Source organism: Capra hircus, chromosome 28, assembly GCF_001704415.2.
Source record: "Capra hircus breed San Clemente chromosome 28, ASM170441v1, whole genome shotgun sequence".
NCBI lineage: Eukaryota > Metazoa > Chordata > Mammalia > Artiodactyla > Bovidae > Capra > Capra hircus.
The window spans coordinates 42,920,169-42,940,589 of record NC_030835.1 but is presented as its reverse complement, the minus strand read 5'-3'; the positions used below and the strand labels follow the sequence as shown (position 1 = coordinate 42,940,589).

The following is a 20,421-nucleotide window of genomic DNA, read 5'->3' as shown; positions in this document are numbered from 1 at the left end:
CAGCAGCCTGCAGCACTGGCCCCTGGGATGACAGTCTGGCAAGGTGAGGGGCGTGTGTCTTGCGATCCAGGACCAGGGTAGAGCCGGATACCAAATACAGCTCGGCTGAGAATCCCAGCAACCCACATGCTTGCTGCAGGCAAAATAGGAGAGAAGAAAAGAGCAGCATCACACAGTTGATTCCACCCCTCAGAAGTAACCACTGTGAACTGTGAAAAGCACATCTATATAGGTGTATCAGCATGTGCGACTAAATGGGAATTCACTGTTTCGAAACACATTTTTTTTTAACACGTTAGAAAGATGTTCTCAGTATGTTACATTTTGCTGAAATCTTTCATCTTTTAAATTGTTGCTCTGGTTGTGTTTCCTGTTTCCTGATGGCCCACTGTGACTGCATCTCAGAATAGGCCAGTGCCTCCTGCACACGGCAGGTTCACCCCGAGTGCTGTCCTGCAGGGCCGGCTGCCCACGCTGTCAGGGGGCTCGCTGGGGTTGGTCCCAGCTCATGGTTCAGGTCACTCCTTCTTTTCCTGCAGGTGTCAGCGGAAGCAGTGGCGGGTAGATCTGCCAGCCACCAGCGTGGTCATCACATTTCACAATGAAGCCAGGTCAGCTCTGCTGAGGACAGTGGTCAGGTGAGGCCTGCAGCTGCCACCCATTCCCACCCACTGAAGCGAAGAGGGGCATCCCCAGCAGCGATGCCGAACAAGGGCCAAGTGCCCAGCACAGCCAGGCAAGGGCTGTCTGGGGGAGCAGACAGGTCCCCTGACTGTGCAGCACAGGAGGGGCTGGTGGCTCCTCCATCCAGGACTGGGGCCAGGGGATGAGAGTTTCCCACCCGCATCACACCCCTGAAAGGCCTGCAACTGTATCTTTCTGCCTTTCCTCAGTGTCCTTAAGAAAAGCCCGCCCCACCTGATAAAAGAAATCATCTTGGTGGATGACTACAGCAATGACCGTAAGTAGAGACCAGTCCCCCACCCCCACCCCTCCTTCTGGCCCTTCTCCTGGGCACCAGCCTTTCTGGGCTGTGGGTGCTAAGGACAAGTTTCAAGAAAAGGCCTCAAGAAGTGGGAGCAGCAAAAAGAGGGCCTCTCTGATGCCCCAAGGGGCTCATCAGCCCATAGGTGATGGAGAATCACCATCCCTGCCCCCGCAAGCCCTTTGTAAACTTGAGGTTCAAAAGCTTTGCTTCTTTTCTTTTCCCAGCTGAAGACGGGGCTCTCTTGGGGAAAATTGAGAAAGTACGTGTACTCCGAAACGATCGGCGAGAAGGTAAGACTTCTCTTAATTCAATACCAAAACAGTTGAATTCTGATTTTCCCTGAACCCAGTAATAGTGTGAAGAAACATTTCAGGTGCAGGAACAATTAACTGTCTCGTCTTTTGTCTGCCTCCCTCCAGCACAGCCTCTTGGGAGCCTCTCCCAGCAAACATAGGAAGGACATTAAAAGCTTACCTAATTGAAATTGTGCACTAGGGCTCGAGTTCAAATTACATTGTTATTTATGTATTTAGAAAACTGGCTTCTCTCTTTCACAACCTAGGAAATCTTATCAAGTCCCTTGAGTACTAGAATTAAGAAGAAAAAGATTTAGTAATGAGAACTTTAATGACTCCATGCTTCAGGCATCTGCTTAAATAACTGGGATTCAAGTTCGACAGCTTGCCCAAGGTGAACCATCCAAAAAGGGGAAAGAGCACTGTAATTACGTGCTTATTGCAAATGCCAGCCTTGAAACCTGCTGTCAGTCTTGTCTTTGCTGGAGCTGGGCTCATCGAGTCCACTTTATTGGCAGTTATAAGAGAGACTCCAGAGAGGAAAGCATTACTTTGAAGTGTCTGGAAAGGAAACTGAAATCACAGTGTAATTAACAGCCAGTGCATCCATGCTGGTAGAGAGCTAATGGCCGGATTCTTGGCTCTTCCAGGGTCCTGAGAATCTTTCTGTAGGGAAAATGGCAGAGCTTTAAACTATGGGCTGTTTTTGCTATTTGAGGATGAGTGTTGATCCTGGAGTGGTGGCTGTGCCCTTTGATCAGAGAACATTGTCTTTCATCTGGTCCCCTGTGTGCTCCAGCTGGAGTCAGTTTTTCTTAGCAAGAATCTAACCAGTCAATAAAGTGGGTGAGCCTGTTAGGGCGATATCATCAACATCATATTTTAACCAACAGAGATCTCCAGTCCAGATGTTCAAGATGCATAAACAATGGGGTCAGCCTTGCCCCTAAGCCAACTGTTTGCTGGACTTATATCTGTCCCCCAAGCTTTGAGTAAACCAAAATCTTGCACTGTACTTGCCCCCAGAGAAGGTACATAATAACTTGTTGAATTCAAAACCAAAGTGTCCTCTGGCATGGGGGAAAAGATGAAGAGGAAAAAAAAGAAAAGAAATTATCTTTCATGTTGGCCGTTGTTACTGGCAAACCGCATGCCAGCCTTATCAGAGTGCCTGTAACCTGCTTAGAAATCAAAAGCAGTGTTTCTAAAAGAAGCTTGCCATTTGCTTCAAGTTAGGCAGTTCATGTGGAGGGGAACCCACCTTGTTTTGGGAAGGAATGAAGAGGAGCAGCTGTGGGAAGCCAGATTGTGATAGACCTATGTGGAGCACGTGAGGAATGAGATAGTTGCATCAGAAAATACACACCCAAGTGTGCGTGTGCCTGTGTGTGTGTCCCATATAGTTGAACATATACAGAAGTGCTCATAGCAACGCTGCTAGACGACAGAGCAAGCCAGTTGCTTGAGGTCTTACAGTGAAGGAGCAACCTTGGGTCGTTTAGTGCTGGGAGTTAATTGTGCCAGCGTTCCCTACCTGGCTATTGATTATAATCACCTAGGGAACCTAAAGGAAGACCATTCCTTGACGCTACCCACAATTGAATTAGAATTTTTAGATGTCTAGGGGTGGCGCCTGGACGTCTGCATTTTGATAATACTGATGTACTTTGAAAGTTTGAAAACCTAGTTGCTGTTGTACAGATGGAAACATTAAAGGTGAAGGAAGTTAAGTTGCTTTTCCAAGATCATCCAGCTGTTTAGTGACAGCAGTGGGGCCAAAACCTTGCTCATAAGCCAGGTTCTCAATTTGTCCCTGTGCTTCTTGTTCCTGCTGTCCTGCCTGATTAGTTGATTTTTTCCAGGTTATTGATATATATAATTGACATAAAATATTGTATTCATTTGAGGTATACAATATAGTGATTTGATATATGTATGTATTGTGAAGTGGTCACCACAGTAAGCTTAGTTAACACCCATCACCTCACACAGCTACAAGTTCTTTTTCCTGTGATGAGAACTTTCAGGATCTGCCTCTCAAAGCAACTTTCAAATAAACAATGCAGTATGATTAACTGTGGTCGCCACGCTGTACATCACATGCCCAGAGCTTCTGTCTCATTAACTGGGAATGTGTGCTTTTTGACCACGCTCACCCATCCCCTCCCTCCAGCAACCACCAGTTGTTCTCTTTACCTTTGGGTTAGCTTTTTTAGATTTCCATATTAGTGAGCTCACTGAGTATTTGTCTTTTTCTCTGTTTGACTTATTTCATGTAGCATTATGCCCTCAAGATCCATCCATACTGTTGGTGCAAGCGGCAGTGTGTGTGTGTGTGTGTGTGTGTGTGTGTGTGTGTGTGTGTGTGTGTGTGTGTGTGTGTGTGTGTGTGTGGCGTTTTCTTTATCCATTCGTCTGCCAGTGGACATTTGGTTTGCTTCAGTGCCTTGGCTATAGTAAATAATGCTGCAGCAAGCATGGGGATGCCTGTAGTGACTCTTACTTCCTTGGAATTGCTGGCTCATACGGCAGTTCTACTTTCAATCTTTGAGGACTGTCCGTACTGGTTTCCACAGTGGACACACATGTCTGCATGCCTGCGAACAGTGCACAGGCGTTCCCTTCTCTCCACGCCCTTACCAGCAATTGATGTCGCCTGAATTTTTGATACAGACATTCTGTGAAGTGTGAGGTGTTTTGGTTTGAATCCCCTGATGATTATGATTATAATTATGATTATATATGATAAAATTGTGATTATATGATATGAATATCATAAAATATATATCATATAATTATATGATATGAGTTATGTGATTATATAATTATATGATAAAATTTGATCATAATTATGTAATTATTATTATGATTATAAGCCCCTTTATGTTGAGCACCTTTTCATGTACCTGTTGTCCATTTATATGTCTTCATTGGAAAAATGTCTTTTCAATTCCTCTGGCCATTTTTAATCAGATTATCTTGTTTTTGTTTTTGGTATTGAGTTGTGTGAGTTCTTTGTATATTTTGGACACTAATCTCTTATCAGCTGTGTGATTTCCAGATACTTTTTCTCCTTCTATAGGTTGCCTTCTCATTTTATGAGTAGTTTTTGTGTGTCTACGTGCTCTGGAGAAGCTTTTTACTTTGATGTAATCCCATCATTTATTTTTGCTTTTGCTGCCTTTGCTTTGGTGTCAAATTTAAAAAAAGATCATTGCCACCACTTGATGGACATGAGTCTGAGTGAACTCCAGGAGTTGGTGATGGACAGGGAGGCCTGGCGTGCTGCAGTTCATGGGGTCGCAAAGAGTCGGACATGACTGAGCAACTGAACTGAACTGAATGTTAAGAAGCTTGCCTATATTTTCTTCTAGAAGTTTTATGGTTTCAAGCCTTAATTTTCAGACCTTTAATCCATTTTGAGTTGATTTTTGTGTATGATGTAAGATAGGGGTCCAGTTTCTTTCTTTTGCATGTGGCTGTCCAGTTTCCTGACACCATTTATTAAAGAGATTATCCTTTCTCCGTATGTGTTCTTAGTTCCTTTGTTGTAAATTAATAGCCGTATGTGTGTGTGTGTTTATTTCTGGGCTCTCCATTCTGTCTCATTGACCTGTATACTTATTTTTATGCCAAGGCCATCCTGTTTTGATTACTGTAGCTTGGTAATGTAGTTTGAAGTAATTTTTGTTTATTTTAGTGTTCCATTTTCATATTTTTTGTAGCCTTTTAGCTATATACTTCTTATCCTGGTTGCTCTGAGTGTTACAACATACATTTTTAACTTGTAACAGTCTATTTAGAGTCAATTACAACTTTATGTAAAACCTTGCAACAATTAATTCCATTTCTATTCCTTGTCCTGAATATTGTTGTTATCATATATTTCCTTCATTTGTTGTTATGATATGGTTTAAACCCCAAAATAACAGTGTTAAAATGCTTGCTTTAAAATAATGTTATCTTATAAAGAAATTAGAATATATAAATGGACTGTAAAATTTATCCGTGCATTTTTTGATTCTAGTATCTTCATTTCTTTCCATAGATTCAGCTTTCTGTCTAATGTCATTTCCCTTCAGCCCAGAGAACCTTTAAAACTTCATTTTTCTTGTAGGAAATAAAATCTCTCACTTTCTCTTTGTCTGAAAAGCCTTTCTTTTTCCTTTGTTAGTGAAGAGTGTATTCTCTGAGTAGAATTCTGAGCTGACCATTCATCTGCCTTCCAGCCCTGTGAACACGCCGCCCCACTGCCTCTGGCCTCTGTCTCTCTGCTCACGTGTAGGCGTCTGAGCTGACCGTTCGTCTGCCTTCCAGCACTTGAACACGCCGCCCCACTGCCTCTGGCCTGTGTCTCTCTGCTTACGTGTAGGCGTCTGAGCTGACCGTTCGTCTGCCTTCCAGCACTGTGAACACACAGCCCCAACGTCTCTGGCCTCTGTCTCTCTGCTCACGTGTAGGCGTCTGAGCTGACCGTTCGTCTGCCTTCCAGCACTTGAACACGCCGCCCCACTGCCTCTGGCTTCTGTCCCTCTGTCTCACGTGTAGGGATCTGAGCTGACCATTAGTCTGCCTTCCAGCACTTGAACACGCTGCCCCACTGCCTCTGGCCTCTGTCTCTCTGCTTATGTGTAGGCATCCGTGTTGCTGATTCCTCGTCTGCTGCAGGGTATTTCTTCTCGCTGATTTCCAGACTGTCTCTTTATCTTTGGTTTTTAGCAGTTTGACTGTGACCTGGTTATATTTGATTTGCCTTTCATTTATCCTGCTGCAGATTTGCTGATCCCTTTGAATTTGTAAGTTGAAGTGTTCACTGAATTCGGGAAATCTTTGGCCTTCTGTTTCTTTACATGTTGTTTCACGCTTCATTCTTGGCCTCTAAGTGCACCTGTGTGTTACACCACTTGATATTGTCCATAGGTTGCTTCATCTTTTTTTCCTCTTTCAGTATTATTCTCTGTATTCACCAGATAGGTCAGTTTTTATTGATCCATTTTCAAATTCACTGATACGGTTAATCTACTATTCAGCCCAGTCAGTCAGTTTTTTATTTCAGACAATTGCAGTTTTCAGTTCAGGAATATCCATTTAATTCTTGTAGTTTTCATTTCTCTGCTGAGATTCCCCATGTTTGCTCATTCCAATCATTTCCTTGGAGTTCTTGGATAGAGTTATTATAATAGCATCTTTAAAATCTCATCTGTTGATTTCAACATTTGAATCATTTCAGGATGTTTCTATTGATTTTTTTTCTCTTGAATATGGAATACATTTTTCTCTTCTCATGTCTGCTAATGTTTTAATTTTATGTTGGAAATGTGAATGATATGTAGTAGAGACACTAGATTCTGTTACCTTTGTCTAGAGAAAGATCTTTGTTACATCTGGTTAATTAAATGACTAGTTTATGACCTTGAACCTGGGTAGGTTTGTCGTTATACTTCGTTCGGATGAGTATATCTTAGGTGAAACCCTTATTCCTGAGACATAGTCTGTGTTCCTAATGTGTCCCTGCTGGAGTTTCTGTAGAACTGAGGTGTTTACCAAACCCTTCTAACCTGGCAGAACTCGAGTGCCAAAGCTCGATTCCAGCAGAAATCTTCTGATTGTTTCTCTTCATGGACTCTTCAAGGTCTCCTCTGTGCCTGCAGGTCAGGAGTCAGCCAAGGATTTCAGGGATCACCAGATCCCTCCCAGGATCTCCTCCTTCTGTTTCAGCCGCTCTAGAAACCCCAGACTCTACCCTCTGATACTTCAGCCCCAAACAGCTCCATTGCAGTGGGTTGGAGAGTACCACTGGGGGGAAGTCCCATGTAAAGAGCGCTCTCACTCTATGTGATTTTAATAATAAACTTGGCTACACTGGCCTTCACTCTGGCCCTCAGGCTTTCTCTAGTTACGGCTCGCAGGGCTTCTCTCTAGTCTCAGCACATGCACTTCTCCTGCTGTGTACATGGACTTGGTTGTCCCCACTGTGTGGGATCTTTCCCCAGTCAAGGATCAAACCCAGATCCCCTGCATTGGAAGATGGATTCTTAACCATTAGACCACCAGGGAAATCCCTAATTTTCTTCATTTAGGGGTTGAATGCCCTCTAGTTTCTGCCTGCCCTTGGCTACTCGAGCCCTTTCCCAAATTGGATTTTCCATTTTGCTCAAGAGTTTATACTTGTTCTCTGGAACGTGGTTTGCCTATTACAAGCTACTTCATAATAGCAGACCCAGAAATTGTTTGCCCATTCTTTCTGCTCTAGCATGCGGGTCTTTAAGAATCATTGAAAACCCTTTTTGACTACTGTCCTGTATAAAGAACATACAACACTGTACTGTCCTCACTGGTTGTGAACATTCTCATTGTCTCCGTGTACGAAGCCCAGCAAAAGCCAGTTATGACCACACCATGTAGTGATGAATATACTATGTATGAGAAGACTTTGTGTGATAATAAAAGGTGTATATTATTAGCAGATCACAAGTATATAATTTTTTAATGTGACCAAATAGTATAACTAATTTTGTGTAAAAGTCAAACAACTGGGCTTTATCATTTATGTTAATTTGGCTTGTGATAAGTCTTTGAAGACAAAGACATTGACAACACTATTTTCATTGAATCACTGCCATTAAAATAGGCTCCCTTAGCACTTGAAGTGTCTGGGTGACCCATTCCTTACCCTAGTTAATTAGAAAACTCTGTTGTCGTGAAAGTAGTTTCAGAAGTTGCACATTTCAGTTGCTTGGTAAAGACTCCAATTATGCAAAAGCCTTCCTCAGAAGGCAGTTTTTCAAGTTGTTTCCTCAGTCATCCAGTGAGCTTTAAAAAAAAAGTCCTTACCTGGGTGACCTCAAGGCAGCATCGATCCCTCTGCAAACGCTGTGGTAAAGTCTGTGCCAGAGAGGGGGCTGCGTGAGGAGGCGCAGATGCTGGGCCCGCTCGGGCTCTCCCCTGACGCGCTTTCGCTGTCGCTCCACAGGCCTGATGAGGTCGCGGGTGCGCGGGGCCGACGCGGCGCAGGCCAAGGTCCTGACCTTCCTGGACAGCCACTGCGAGTGCAACGAGCGCTGGCTGGAGCCCCTCCTGGAGAGGGTGGCTGAGGTGAGGGTGCGGGCTGGGGCGGGCCTCGGGGGCGATTTTGTCCACTGGGGGAATCTGTCAACTGGGGAAAACCACTTGGCAGATACCGGGGAGGGTGAGCAGAGGCTGCTGAGAGTCTGCATCATCTAAGACAGCCCTCCCCTTCGGAGGGTCTTCCCTTCCTGCCTGAAGCTTTGCACCGATTCTGAGCTCAAAGCAGGTAGAGCGCTGAGGACAGAGGCCACAGGGCCCCAGCCTGGCCTTGCCACCCTGAGACCCGGGCTACAGCTGGTGGGCAGGAGCAGCCCCAGCCACACAGGGACGCATGAGGCCGTTAGGTGAGCAGGGACTGCTCACCTTTGCCTCCTAGAAACGCTATCTCTAGTGTTACTGTTATGTTCAGCCTCTTGTGATATCTCTGTTGCCATCTGCTTGTTTTATTGACTTTCTTTTCTTCCTACTAAGAAAGAGGTTCTTTGGGACAGTAAAGCAAATGTAATGAAAGTGCTAGAGAAATATTAAAGGAACAAGTCATTCTTTTTGTACCGTAGCCAGGAATTCAGATAAGCAGCAAATCATGAAACATGAACTAACTCAAATGATGTGTTGTAATCCTCACTACATAGTCTCATGCTAACGCTTGCTGAGATGCTGTCCGCCACTCTTAATTTCTTCTTTGGGGTTAATAAAAATTGACATTTGTTCTTGGCTGTTAGGGAAATAAAACAAAACCAGGAACGGTCCCAGGAGATAGTTGTTCTCCACCAGTGAACATGTGCGGGGCTACCCCACACCCCCTGGCACCTCCTCTGGGGCTGTGTTCTCTATGCCCCTGACCCCCAGCACAGCGCAGGGCTGCGGGTGCCAAGCCAGGGGGCAAACTCCAGGGCGAGGGGCGGCAGGTGTTGGGGGTGGGGATCTCCCTCTGGGCACTGACATTCAGGCCTCCCCCATGCAGGTCCTGGTTGGTCCTGACACCTGCTCTTGCCTCCCCTGCATTTCAGGACAGGACCCGTGTCGTGTCCCCCATCATTGATGTCATCAACATGGACAACTTTCAGTACGTGGGCGCGTCTGCGGACTTAAAAGGCGGTAGGTGCTGCTTGGGGCCCAGCCTGTGTGCAGCTCAGCGCTGCTCCATCTCAGGTCAGGGGCAGCGATAGCACCTGCATGCGGGCCTGCAGGTCCCCACCAGGAGCGCGCCTGTGCTCAAGCCACAGGGCTCATAAGGGGGCAGAAGCAGCCTGGGCTCCCTGAGACTGCCTCCACGGTTCCCATCCTTATCTGCTGGGCTTACATGGCTGCAGGGACGTGTGGCTTGGTGTACAGAGCCATCCCCGTGGGAGCCGGTGGACAGATGCCAGGCTGACGGGGTCTGTCCTCGACACCCCACCATCCCCTCATAGCCTCCATCTCGGGCTGGAAACCCATCCACCTGGCTCTGCCCTGATTTCCGGGCCTCCAGGCCTGCACGGCCCATCCTTCCTATGGCCTAACTGTCAGCCCCCCTTCCCCACTAGCCACCCATGTCCCGCCTCCTTCTGGGGACCCTTTTGTCTGAATCATGCCACTAGTTTCCCAAGGGCCCTTATGTCTTGAGTGTGACCCGTAAAACCCACCCTCCACAAAGCACCATAGTGAGGTGTCTAATCTTGTCTTTGTTGTGCTCAGTCGAGTATGACTCTTCAAGACCCCATGGACTGCAGCCTTCTAGGCTCCTTTGTCAGTGGGATTACCCTCGCAAGAATACTGGAGTGGATTGCCATTTCTTCCTCCAAAGGATATTCCCGACCCAAGGCTCAAACCCATGTCTCCTGTGGCTCCTGCGTTGGCAGTCCTCACCGTCCTGAAAATTACTGAAGGTCCCAAAGAGCTTCGTTCACGTGGGCTGTGCTGATGAACATTTGCTGTGTTAGAAAGTAAGGCTGACGGTGAGAGCAGCGAGTGATGCAGGCACACCTGTGCTGCCCACGTGCGCTGACGCCTCCTATCCTGAAGCTTCCGGAAAACTCCTTCCTGCACTTTGGAAAAATGAGATCGAAAGGGGCCTGTAAAGCCTTAATATAAATATGAAAGGAGTTTCAATATCACAGACCTCCAGAAAGGACCTGAGGACTCCAGGGGCTCCTGGACTCCACCTGGAGAGCTGCTGTTTTCATGAGGAGCTTCACAAAGCTGATGGGTACACAGGCCTCATGCTAGCTGACCCTGAGGAGCCAACCCTATTGTCCCTGTGACCCAGGACTGTGTGTCTATGGGGTGACCTGGGTCCCGCAGGCTCTCCTGTGACCCAGGACTGTCTGTGGGGTGACCTGGGGCCTGCAGGCTCTCCTGTGACCCAGGACTGTCTGTGGGGGTGACCTCTGGCCCACAGGCTCTCCTGTGACCCAGGACTCTCTGTGGGGGTGACCTGGGGCTCACAGGCTCTCCTGTGACCCCCGGACTGTCTGTGGGTGACCTGAGGCCCGCAGGCTCTCCTGTGACCCCCGGACTGTCTGTGGGGTGACCTGGGGCCCGCAGGCTCTTCTGTGACCCAGGACTGTCTGTGGGGGTGACCTGGGGCCCGCAGGCTCTCCTGTGACCCAGGACTGTCTGTGGGGGTGACCTGGGGCCTGCAGGCTCTCCTGTGACCCCCGGACTGTCTGTGGGGTGACCTGGGGCCTGCAGGCTCTCCTGTGACCCCAGGACTGTCTGTGGGGTGACCTGGGGCATACAGGCTCCTGCGCAGCCCAGTGGTAAATGCTTCAAGTTCTGAAACTCAGCTGGTTGGCAGCCTGTCCTCTCAGAACTCAGCTAAGAGCCAAGAACTCAGCAAAGCCTACTGTAAAGAGAGAAACCAGAGAGGCGTCAGAACCTTTGCCTTCCGTGTCTGCGATTTATTCAGTCTGGATTCTTCTACACCTCAGACGAGTGAACTCTTCTTCTAACGGCCCAGCACCCCAGTTCCTTTATGTAAGCTGAGGGGCTTCTTTTCCATCTCTAACGTTTTGAACTGATTAGAAGATGGACTATTCCAGACAGACAGACAGCTGAGGGTCAACCGACAGTAAACAAAGGAGACAGTGAAACTGAGACATTGGAAGGAACCTCAGAGAGCGGAACACTGGGCCCCGCCGGGGAGCCCTGGGCCCTGGTGCCTCTTTCAGGCCGCGTTGTCACGGGCAGGCCACGTCCCCTCTGCCCCTCAGCATCCCTGCCTGAGAAAAGGGGTGACGATAGTGCAGCCACTGGGGTGGCTGGCGGAGGCCAGGGCCGTGATTGGGCGGCTCCCACCCAGTGCCTCAACTGGGGGCAGTCGTGCTGGGAGGAGGCACTTAGGTTGCGAGGCAAGATTCCAGAGATGCTTAGTAAATGTGAGCGTGTTTGGGGCTTTCCAGTTCAAGCCCTTGGCTGTCACTGTCACCCTTGGTGTGACTGTCCAGTTTGTCTTACCCCTCAAGGATGTGCAGGAGCTGAGCTGTGACGGGCTCGCCTCCTGCAGCACCTGCTTACGTGGAGCAGGTGTGGATGGTGAGGTGACCTGCATGGGTGCAGCCTCATGCTGCCCCAGGGCTGGGCCAGGTCCATTCCGAGAGGATTTGGTGAAATCCCACCTCACGTGGCTCAGCTGCAACCAGGAGAGACTGAAGGGACCAAGTTTGCGGCCCGGGAACCCGTACTCTCATCCCTCTCTGCCCTCTCTCTCCTCCCCTGGGACCTTGTTAGGAGGTGCCTGGCAGGTTTTTCAATCCATCACTCTTCTTTCTCACCTCCTTACAGCCCTTGGATATCACCTCACAGACTCCAGTTGCCTTATTTCACACTTACACTTTTTGGTTTTAGGAAAAACTGCCCCACAGCTTCTGTGTTGGATAAGCCTCATGGGGAAGGATTTCAGTGTGTGCCCACCCCTCTGGTCTCCCTGTCCCACTCTGCCCCACAGTCTCTCCCTCTTCCCTCTGCGTCGTCTCTGTTTTTCCTTTGGTTTTCAGTGAATCCATCCAAATACCAGATATCTTTAAGCGACCAGGGACGGAAGTACCAGCAGCAGGCAGCCCGTGCCTACAGCATCCTGTGTTTCTTTTCTCTTCTGTGACCCGCAGGTTTTGACTGGAACTTGGTGTTCAAATGGGACTACATGACCCCTGAGCAGAGACGGTCCCGGCAGGGGAACCCCGTCGCTCCCATAAAGTAAGTGCCAGGTGTCCTTCAGGTTCCCTTCTCTGAGGTCGCAGGTGAGACGTCAGGCTCCAGCCTCATGTTCCCTCGGGACCGCGTCGCGCTCTTGTCTCCAGCCACACCCTCACTTGCCCTCATCTTCACTCAAGGGAGAGTCTCTGCCAACAGCTTGTAGAATAAAGTACTTTGAGATTTATTTTCTTGTACTTAAGTATATCAAATCTGCCAATTTCACGTCGTTTTTGCTGATAATGTAGAGCATTTTCCACACAGGATGGGGTCTCAGGCTGCCCTCAGGGTCTGGGCAGAGAGGTGGGCAGCCAGGGTGAGCCCCACCGCTGCCAGACAGCCCCCCTTACTCACCGGATCCTGCCCTCCTCTGTGCAAGCAGAGGAGGCACCTGTGTCACTGCCAGCGGGGTGGGGTCCCCAGGCGTGGTGGGGATGCCTGTCCGGGAACACCTAGCTCAGGGGTCCCTGCGGACACTGTCAGTGTCTACACTGTAGCGTTTGTCCCCCGTCAGCAGGGAGCTCCAGCAGCGTGGGGCCTGGACTTCTCACAGTGACTCCATGGAGACAGGGCTGGGGCTCTGCTGTTGGCCTGTCCCCAGGCTGAGAGGAGACGAGAAGATGACGCTTCCTCCCACAGAGGAAGAAGCTGCCCTGTGATGAGGATGAGAAGGAGGGTGGCTAGCGTCGCCGAGGGCCTCCTGCGTGCACTGGGCGCTGTGAGCCTGTTGCTGCTTGTAATCCTCCAGGGAACCTGGCACAGAAAAGCCGAGTGCTAGCCTGCGGCACACGAGCAAGCGTCCCAGCCGAGCAGCTGCTCTCACGTAGGGAGGCTCCCTGCAGCCCCTCGCACTTGGAAGCATCTGAGCAGGGCACTGAAGCCAGCAGAGGTCAAGCTGAGAGGGGCCCCTAGAGCTCTGAGCTAAGGGCCAGGCTGTGCTGTTGTTTTGAAGTCTGGTTTTCAGGCTTGACCTTGGCATTAGAATGCTGGTGATCTAACCTTGACCTTCGACCTCTCTTCTCGTCTACCCTCTCTGCCTCTGTAGAACCCCTATGATTGCTGGAGGGTTGTTCGTGATGGATAAGTTCTATTTTGAAGAGCTGGGGAAGTATGACATGATGATGGATGTGTGGGGAGGAGAAAACCTGGGTACGTATGAGCCTTGTGTCTTTGAACACCAAACTGTTTCCAATTCTGCTAAAACCATGGTCTTTTCCTGACAACCAAGGAGTAGAAATGAAAAGTGGAAGTTTTGGAGAAATTATTGAGTGAGAGTTTGTAGTATCGAGGTGCCAATTGGAAAAGGTTTGTAGAGACATTAAAGTTACCGTGTAACAGACATAATTAGTCCCCTTATAAAGTATAAATAGCACCCTTTTTACTCTCAAAAGTGTCTTGGGTTGGGCATTAGAATGTGTTTCCTTAAGAAGGTAGGATGCTAGATACAGAGTCTTTGAAGGAAATTCCATACTTTTTAATGTCATCTGAATTCAGGAGTTTGGAAAACAGACTGACAAAAATTGGGGGAACCCTTCAGGCTCTTAGACTCATTTTCAGACACACAGGGTGGAAAATGAGTCCCAGCGAAGCCTGTTAGACTGGCTGAACTGTAATCATGTGGCAGGGACGGTTCTATTTTGTTTTTGTTTGTAGTGCATACAAATCATTTTTACCAATGATTAGGGACAATTACATTGTATGGAGTTTGGTCTTTATTGGTAGTTGCATCATATTTACTGCGTAAATATAGAAGGACTCTTGCGTCATGTTAGTTCTTTTGTTCAGGGGGTTTTGTTTGTTTCACTTGAAGTTTTTGAGCTGAGTCTCCTCACCTTTGAGTGCTGCCAAATTACTTTCTCGCCTGGGTAGAAGGAGCGAAGAAGGATGCTGTTATCGCTTGTAGTAGTTTTTACTTACAACAGAGACTTTGATTTTTTTTGTTTGTTTAAAAGAAAAAACTAGGTTAGACAAGCCTGTTATTTTTCTCTCATTTTATGATATCAATGTTAGTGATAATGTCTCATTTGTGGAGAGAGGTTATCACCTTGGTAGATTTTGAAAGCTTCTTTAGATTCAGTAACTACACCCGGAGGAAGGACCTGAGTCAGATGCCTTTTGGATTTTTTTAAGGATACACTGACAAGGAGGCAGGGCTTGATTGAAATCTGAGCACAGAAGGCTTCAGAAGGATTGTTAATCTCCTGGAGAGAATTCTGTCACCTTTGCCCTGCTGGCACCCCTGGGGCAGCCCAGCCAGCCAGGATCACCACTCGGGGTTCGCTGTGTGCTGTGAGGTGAAGGTGGACGGAGGCAGCCAGCCTTTCAAAGCATCAGAGTGTAGAAAGAGTATTGATTTAAATGGCAGAGGAGACTGCCCCCGGAGGCCAGCGGGGGGGGAGACACTCTCTCCTGCTACCTGGTTTCCTGTCGGCTTGGTTTGTGTGTTTAAGTTCCCGGGCCGTGTGCGAGGTCCCCTGGAAGGGCTCGAGGGGCTCAGGTGGGGTGGTGCGTGGTGGGTGGGAAAGAAGGTCTGAGGTCATGTGGTCTGGGTGCTGCTGGCACCGTGGCACTTCCTCCCGTGGCGGGCTCTGACGCGGCCACTCTGGAGGGTCTTCTCACATCAGGATTAAAGAGGCACAGAGTTTCAGCAGGAAGAGCTTGCAGTGAGTCCTTCTCTCATCTTGGCACCGCTCAGACTTGATTTTCTGGGTGCTACGTGCACACCCACAGTGGTTGTCCAGCCTGAGGGCTGATGTGGGTACCTATTAGGAGAGTCAGGGAGTGGGGATGCCCGAGTCAAATCCAAACACCCCCTCTTGGGATGCCCCACCAAATCTACTAGTGCTCCCAGATTTCCTGACCTACAGTGTAAATCTAATTAAAGCAGTTAAAAGAAACAGAGAGAATTCCCCGGTGGTCCAGTGGTTAGGACTCAGCACTTTCATTGCTGTGGCACCAGGTTCAATCCCTGGTTGGGGAACTAAGATCCCACAAGCCTTGCGTTGTGGCCAAAAAAGGAGAAAAAAAATTTTTTTTAAGTAAATAAAAAGGACAAAGAATGCTAGCTCTGGCCCCTGTGAGATGTGGGGGTTAGACTCCTTAGGATTTGTCCTTTTCAGCCCATCCCCGCAGCCTTAGGAAGGATGCTGACCACCCCCAGTGCGTCCTCTCGTTTCATGCTTTCTGGAAGGGACTGAGGTCTTGCTTGAGGTCTCGAGCTTATTGATAGTAGAGCCAAGATACAGATACAAACTGCCTAATTAAAAAGCCACCATGTTTTCCTGAGTAATCGATCATCCCTCGTTGGAGCCCAGTGAAATCAGTTGAACATAGCTGTAGTTGCTCGTGGCCTTAAAACTCTCCCACCAGGTCTCTGAATGGCTCCCTTACTGGTTTAACAGGCTCCCCATACAGGAGCCAGGGAGTCTTCATGGCCCCCAGTTTTGAATTTTCCAGATAGGCAACTATATCTTTGAATCTTATCTCCTTAGATACAGAGAGCCTCCTAGTCAAGTTTTGTTCAACACTGTGTAGGCTTGGTGGTTATGACCACACATTTCTAATATGATGAAGGAAGTGGTCATTAAAATCCCCAGACTGCCACACAGGGAGGTGTTCGGGGCTTCCACTCACTGGCCCCCGTAGAGATTCCTGCTGCCCTCCTCTCACGTGGGTGTCACATGCCTTTGGCCACAGCCTGGGCACCTGCTGCCGCACGAGGCCTTGAGTTCCACGGGAAGCCCTTGGCTCTGAGCCGTCCGCGCTGGCAGCGGTGACTGTGTGTGCCGTTCTGTCTCACTCCCCCGCGTGTTGTCAGGGGCGCAGAGTGATGCTGAGCAAACACCCTTTCACACCAACCTCAGGAAGCCTTTCAGAAAAACGAAGTCTAACCCTCCATCATATCATATCTTGATTTTCCCGTGTAACCTGTTTCTCGAGTTCGGTCACGCCCCTGCTCAGAGTGGCTGGCGATCAGGACGGGAGCCCGGCCGGCCCCCTGTGTCCAGGCTGCCCCCAAGCGTGGTGCTCTGGGCTGCCTGCGTGTGCATGTCTCATGACCCGCGCCTGCTTGCTCAGGTGCTGAGTCGGCTGTCCTTCTGGCGTCATTGGTCACTGGACTTGGCCGGCTGGCTGGACACCTGCTGCTGCCCAGGGATGAGATAAGTTTTGCGATTTAAGGGGAGACATTGTTTTTGTCCCGGGTGGAGGAAGCTCAGGTGCAGGCGGATGCTCTGGGCACTTGAGTTTTAGAGGAAGGTGGTGTACACAGTTGCCTCTTAGACACTGATGTGGGCATTTCATGCCTCTTGATCATGGACGTTTGTGCACTGTTGGTTGCCTTTTCTAACTTGGATCCTTAGGAGGCATAGTAATACTCCACTGTGGAGAACCAGTCAGAGAGGAGTTCTGGGCCGAGCCTCATCTACAGTGTTGGTGATGTTACAGGGATGCCTGGCTTGCTGCCAGGAGTCTTCTGTCCACAGTGGGTCAGGGAGTCACTCTTGTCCTAGGGTTTCTAGTCTAAATCTGAAAAATATTTCAAGTGTGCTCTTACTTTCTTTAGAATTTGGAATAGACTTCTTTCATGAAAACAAGGAATTTGGTGACATTCTGCTCAGTGGTAAAATCTAAGATAGTAAATGTCCCAGTGTGGGTAGTTTGTTGGGCATAAATTATTCACTTTATCTACACTACTTTATATTGTCTGTATAATACCACTGCTGTGCAGACACCATCATTCAATCTTTAGGATATTTCATTCAATCTTTTTTTTCTCCATCTTTATTGAGGTTTCACTGACAATTTAAAATTGTATATATTTAAGGTATACAGCAGGATGATTTGATATGCACTTGCATCCCACCACACACATACTTCCTTGATTGTGCCCTGGAGTCTAGAGACCAGTGTCAGATGTCCCCCCAGGGGACATTCCCCCCACTGGGAAAGGGACCTCCCTGTTGGCATTGCCTCAGGCCCTGGAGGTAGGGTGGGTATCCACACCCGTGGGCAGCCCAGGCCCTCGGTCACCCATGTCTTCCCCACCTCAGAGATCTCGTTCCGCGTGTGGCAGTGTGGCGGCAGCCTGGAGATCATTCCCTGCAGCCGCGTGGGACACGTGTTCAGGAAGCAGCACCCCTACACCTTCCCGGGAGGCAGCGGCACTGTCTTCGCCCGGTAAGTGGCCAAGAAGCCCAGCAGGGCCCCGAGCACTGCTGACCAGCCCTGCACAGGCCTGACCGTGGGCTGTGTGGAAACATGTCCTGCAAGGGGCCGCCCCTCGGCAATGACAGGGGCAGCTGTAGGGACTGAGGACAGCGCATCGTGCTGTCTGATTGGGGAGCAGGGAGCCCCTGTGGGTTTTAAGCAGCTACTAGACTCCTTTGTTTTGGACTTTAGAAGGGTTCTTCTCGTCCCTGGCCAGAGGATGGCAAGGATGACACCAAGAGGAAATGATGGTGCAGGCAGCAGAGGGCAGGGGCCAGGCAGGCATGTTTACTGATGAGCAGGAGAGAGCGAGCAGGGACTCCTTGGTGACACCCACACTAGCACTCACACACTTGGCTGACGCGGTGCCCCTACAGACACAGGAAGCCTCAGAGTAGGGTGGCATGCGTAAGGTGGGGGATGACCAGCTTATGTTCCGTGTGGCATTTTAAAGCACGTGTGAAGTACAGACTGCACAGTATTCCTGTATCGTACAGAAACTAGGTTTCTTAGCATAGGGAGTCTATGTTCAGGGAAACTTGACCAGAAGCCAAATATCATATAATGCTTCTGACCAAATTGCCTTCTCCCAATAAGTATATCATTTCCTGGATGTTGTCTAAACTTCATTTCTCTTTGTTAGAAACAAAAGTATGTTCTTACATGACAACCTCTACAAAATCAAACAGTGATATGTACGTTTTCCTCTAGGGCACCGTGAGACTCTTCTCAGAAACCTCTTGTAGAGACAGATCAAACACTTCAAATCAAAGCCTGATAGCTACCAGCAAAGCCTGGGGTTTCAGAAAACAGTCTTTTAAAATACACAAGACAAAAAAAAAATAAAATACACAAGGCATCGCTTTATATGCTTTTTTAAAGGGAAAAACCCCACTGTTCTTTAGAAGGGAAGCTTTTCCAGTGTATTTTACAGTCCGGGAGTCCTTATGCTGGAGATATGGGGAGGAAATGGACCGTGGTTCAGAACTGGGGGCAGCATGGATCGTCAGGCCTTCAGCAAGGCCCTTGCTGCCCCCTCTTGGCTGACTCACCTAAAAGTTAGGATGGTGGAATGTGTTAGTTTTGAAGTCCAGTTCTCTTTAATTTCTTCTATTATGTCACATTCAGGGTATAAGTATTTCACCATCTAAAAGTTGGAACTTGACCAAAATAACTAATATTTATAAAGTGTTTCATATGTGCTAGGCTGTTGGATGCTTTATAAATATTCACATACTCTCCATGTGTATGAGTATGAGGAGTACATACTCCTCATCAGTTCAGGTCAGTCGCTTAGTCGTGTCCGACTCTTTGCGACCCCATGAACTGCAGCACGCCAGGCCTCCCTGTCCATCACCAACTCCCGGAGTCCACCCAAACCCATGTCCATCGAGTCGATGATGCCATCCAACCATCTCATCCTCTGTCGTTCCCTTCTCCTCCTGTCCTCAGTCTTTTCCAGCATCAGGGTCTTCTCCAGTGAGTCAGCTCTTTCCATCCGGTGGCCAAAGTACTGGAGTTTCAGCTTCAGCATCAGTCCTTCCAGTGAATACGCAAGACTGATCTCCTTTAGGTTGGACTGGTTGGATTTCCATGCAGTTCAAGGGACTCTCAAGAGTCTTCTCCAACACCACAGTTCAAAAGCATCAATTCTTCTGTGCTCAGCTTTTCTTTATAGTCCAACTCTCACATCCATACATGCTGCTGGAAAAACCATAGCCTTGACTAGATGGACCTTTGCTGGCAAAGTAATGTCTCTGGTTTTCAATATGCTGTCTAGGTTGGTCATAATTTTCCTTCCAAGGAGTAAGCGTCTTTTAATTTCATGGCTGCAGTCACCATCTGCAGTGATTTTGGAGCCCAGAAAAATAAAGTCAGCTACTGTTTCCACTGTTTTCCCATCTATCTGCCATGAAGTGATGGGACTGGATGCCATGATCTTAGTTTTCTGAATGTTGAGCTTTAAGCCAACTTTTTCACTCTCCTCTTTCACTTTCATCAAGAGGCTCTTTAGTTCTTCTTCACTTTCTGCCATAAGGGTGGTGTTATCAGCATATCTGAGGTTATTGATAATTCTCCCGGCAATCTTGATTCTAGCTTGTGCTTCTTCCAGCCCAGCATTTCTCATGATGTGCTCTGCATATAAGTTAAATAAGCAGGGTGACAATATACAGCCTTGACGTACTCCTTTTCTGTTTGGAACCAGTATGTTGTTCCATATCCAGTTCTAACTGTTGCTTTCTGACCTGCAGACAGGTTTCTCAAGAGGCAAGTCAGGTGGTCTGGTATTCCCATCTCTTTCAGAATTTTCCACAGTTTCTTGTGATCCACACAGTCAAAGGCTTTGGCATAGTCAATAAAGCACAAATAGATGTTTTTCTGGAACTCTCTTGATTTTTCGATGATCTAGCAGATGTTGGCAATTTGATCTCTGGTTCCTCTGCCTTTTCTAAAACCAGCTTGAATATCAGGGAGTTCACTTTTCATGTATTGCTGAAGCCTGGCTTGGAGAACTTTAAGCATTACTTTACTATTTCATTCCAATCCCATACTCCTCATAAAGCCTTATAAATTAAGTATTATTATTTCTGGGCTTCCCTGGTGGCTCAGTGGTAAAGAATCTGTCTGTCATGTTGGAGACTGCCTGCCATGCAGGAGACATAGGTTCATTCCCCGGGTCGGGAAGAT

General features: G+C 48.2%; 1 protein-coding gene and 1 non-coding gene across 2 annotated transcripts in view; both read left to right on the top strand.

Annotated features, from left to right (window-relative positions):
• Window positions 1–20,421, top strand: part of GALNT2 (polypeptide N-acetylgalactosaminyltransferase 2) — a 182,113-nt gene that overhangs the window by 143,159 nt on the left and 18,533 nt on the right. Inside the window, exons 4-11 of the mRNA XM_018042312.1 lie at window positions 540–638; window positions 894–961; window positions 1,213–1,278; window positions 8,258–8,379; window positions 9,363–9,450; window positions 12,441–12,528; window positions 13,571–13,674; window positions 17,577–17,703. Coding sequence (XP_017897801.1) covers window positions 540–638; window positions 894–961; window positions 1,213–1,278; window positions 8,258–8,379; window positions 9,363–9,450; window positions 12,441–12,528; window positions 13,571–13,674; window positions 17,577–17,703 — 762 coding nt within the window. The remainder of the gene's footprint in view (window positions 1–539; window positions 639–893; window positions 962–1,212; window positions 1,279–8,257; window positions 8,380–9,362; window positions 9,451–12,440; window positions 12,529–13,570; window positions 13,675–17,576; window positions 17,704–20,421) is intronic.
• Window positions 15,433–15,505, top strand: TRNAE-UUC. Its single transcript has one exon. It is a non-coding gene; the product is annotated as a tRNA-Glu (tRNA).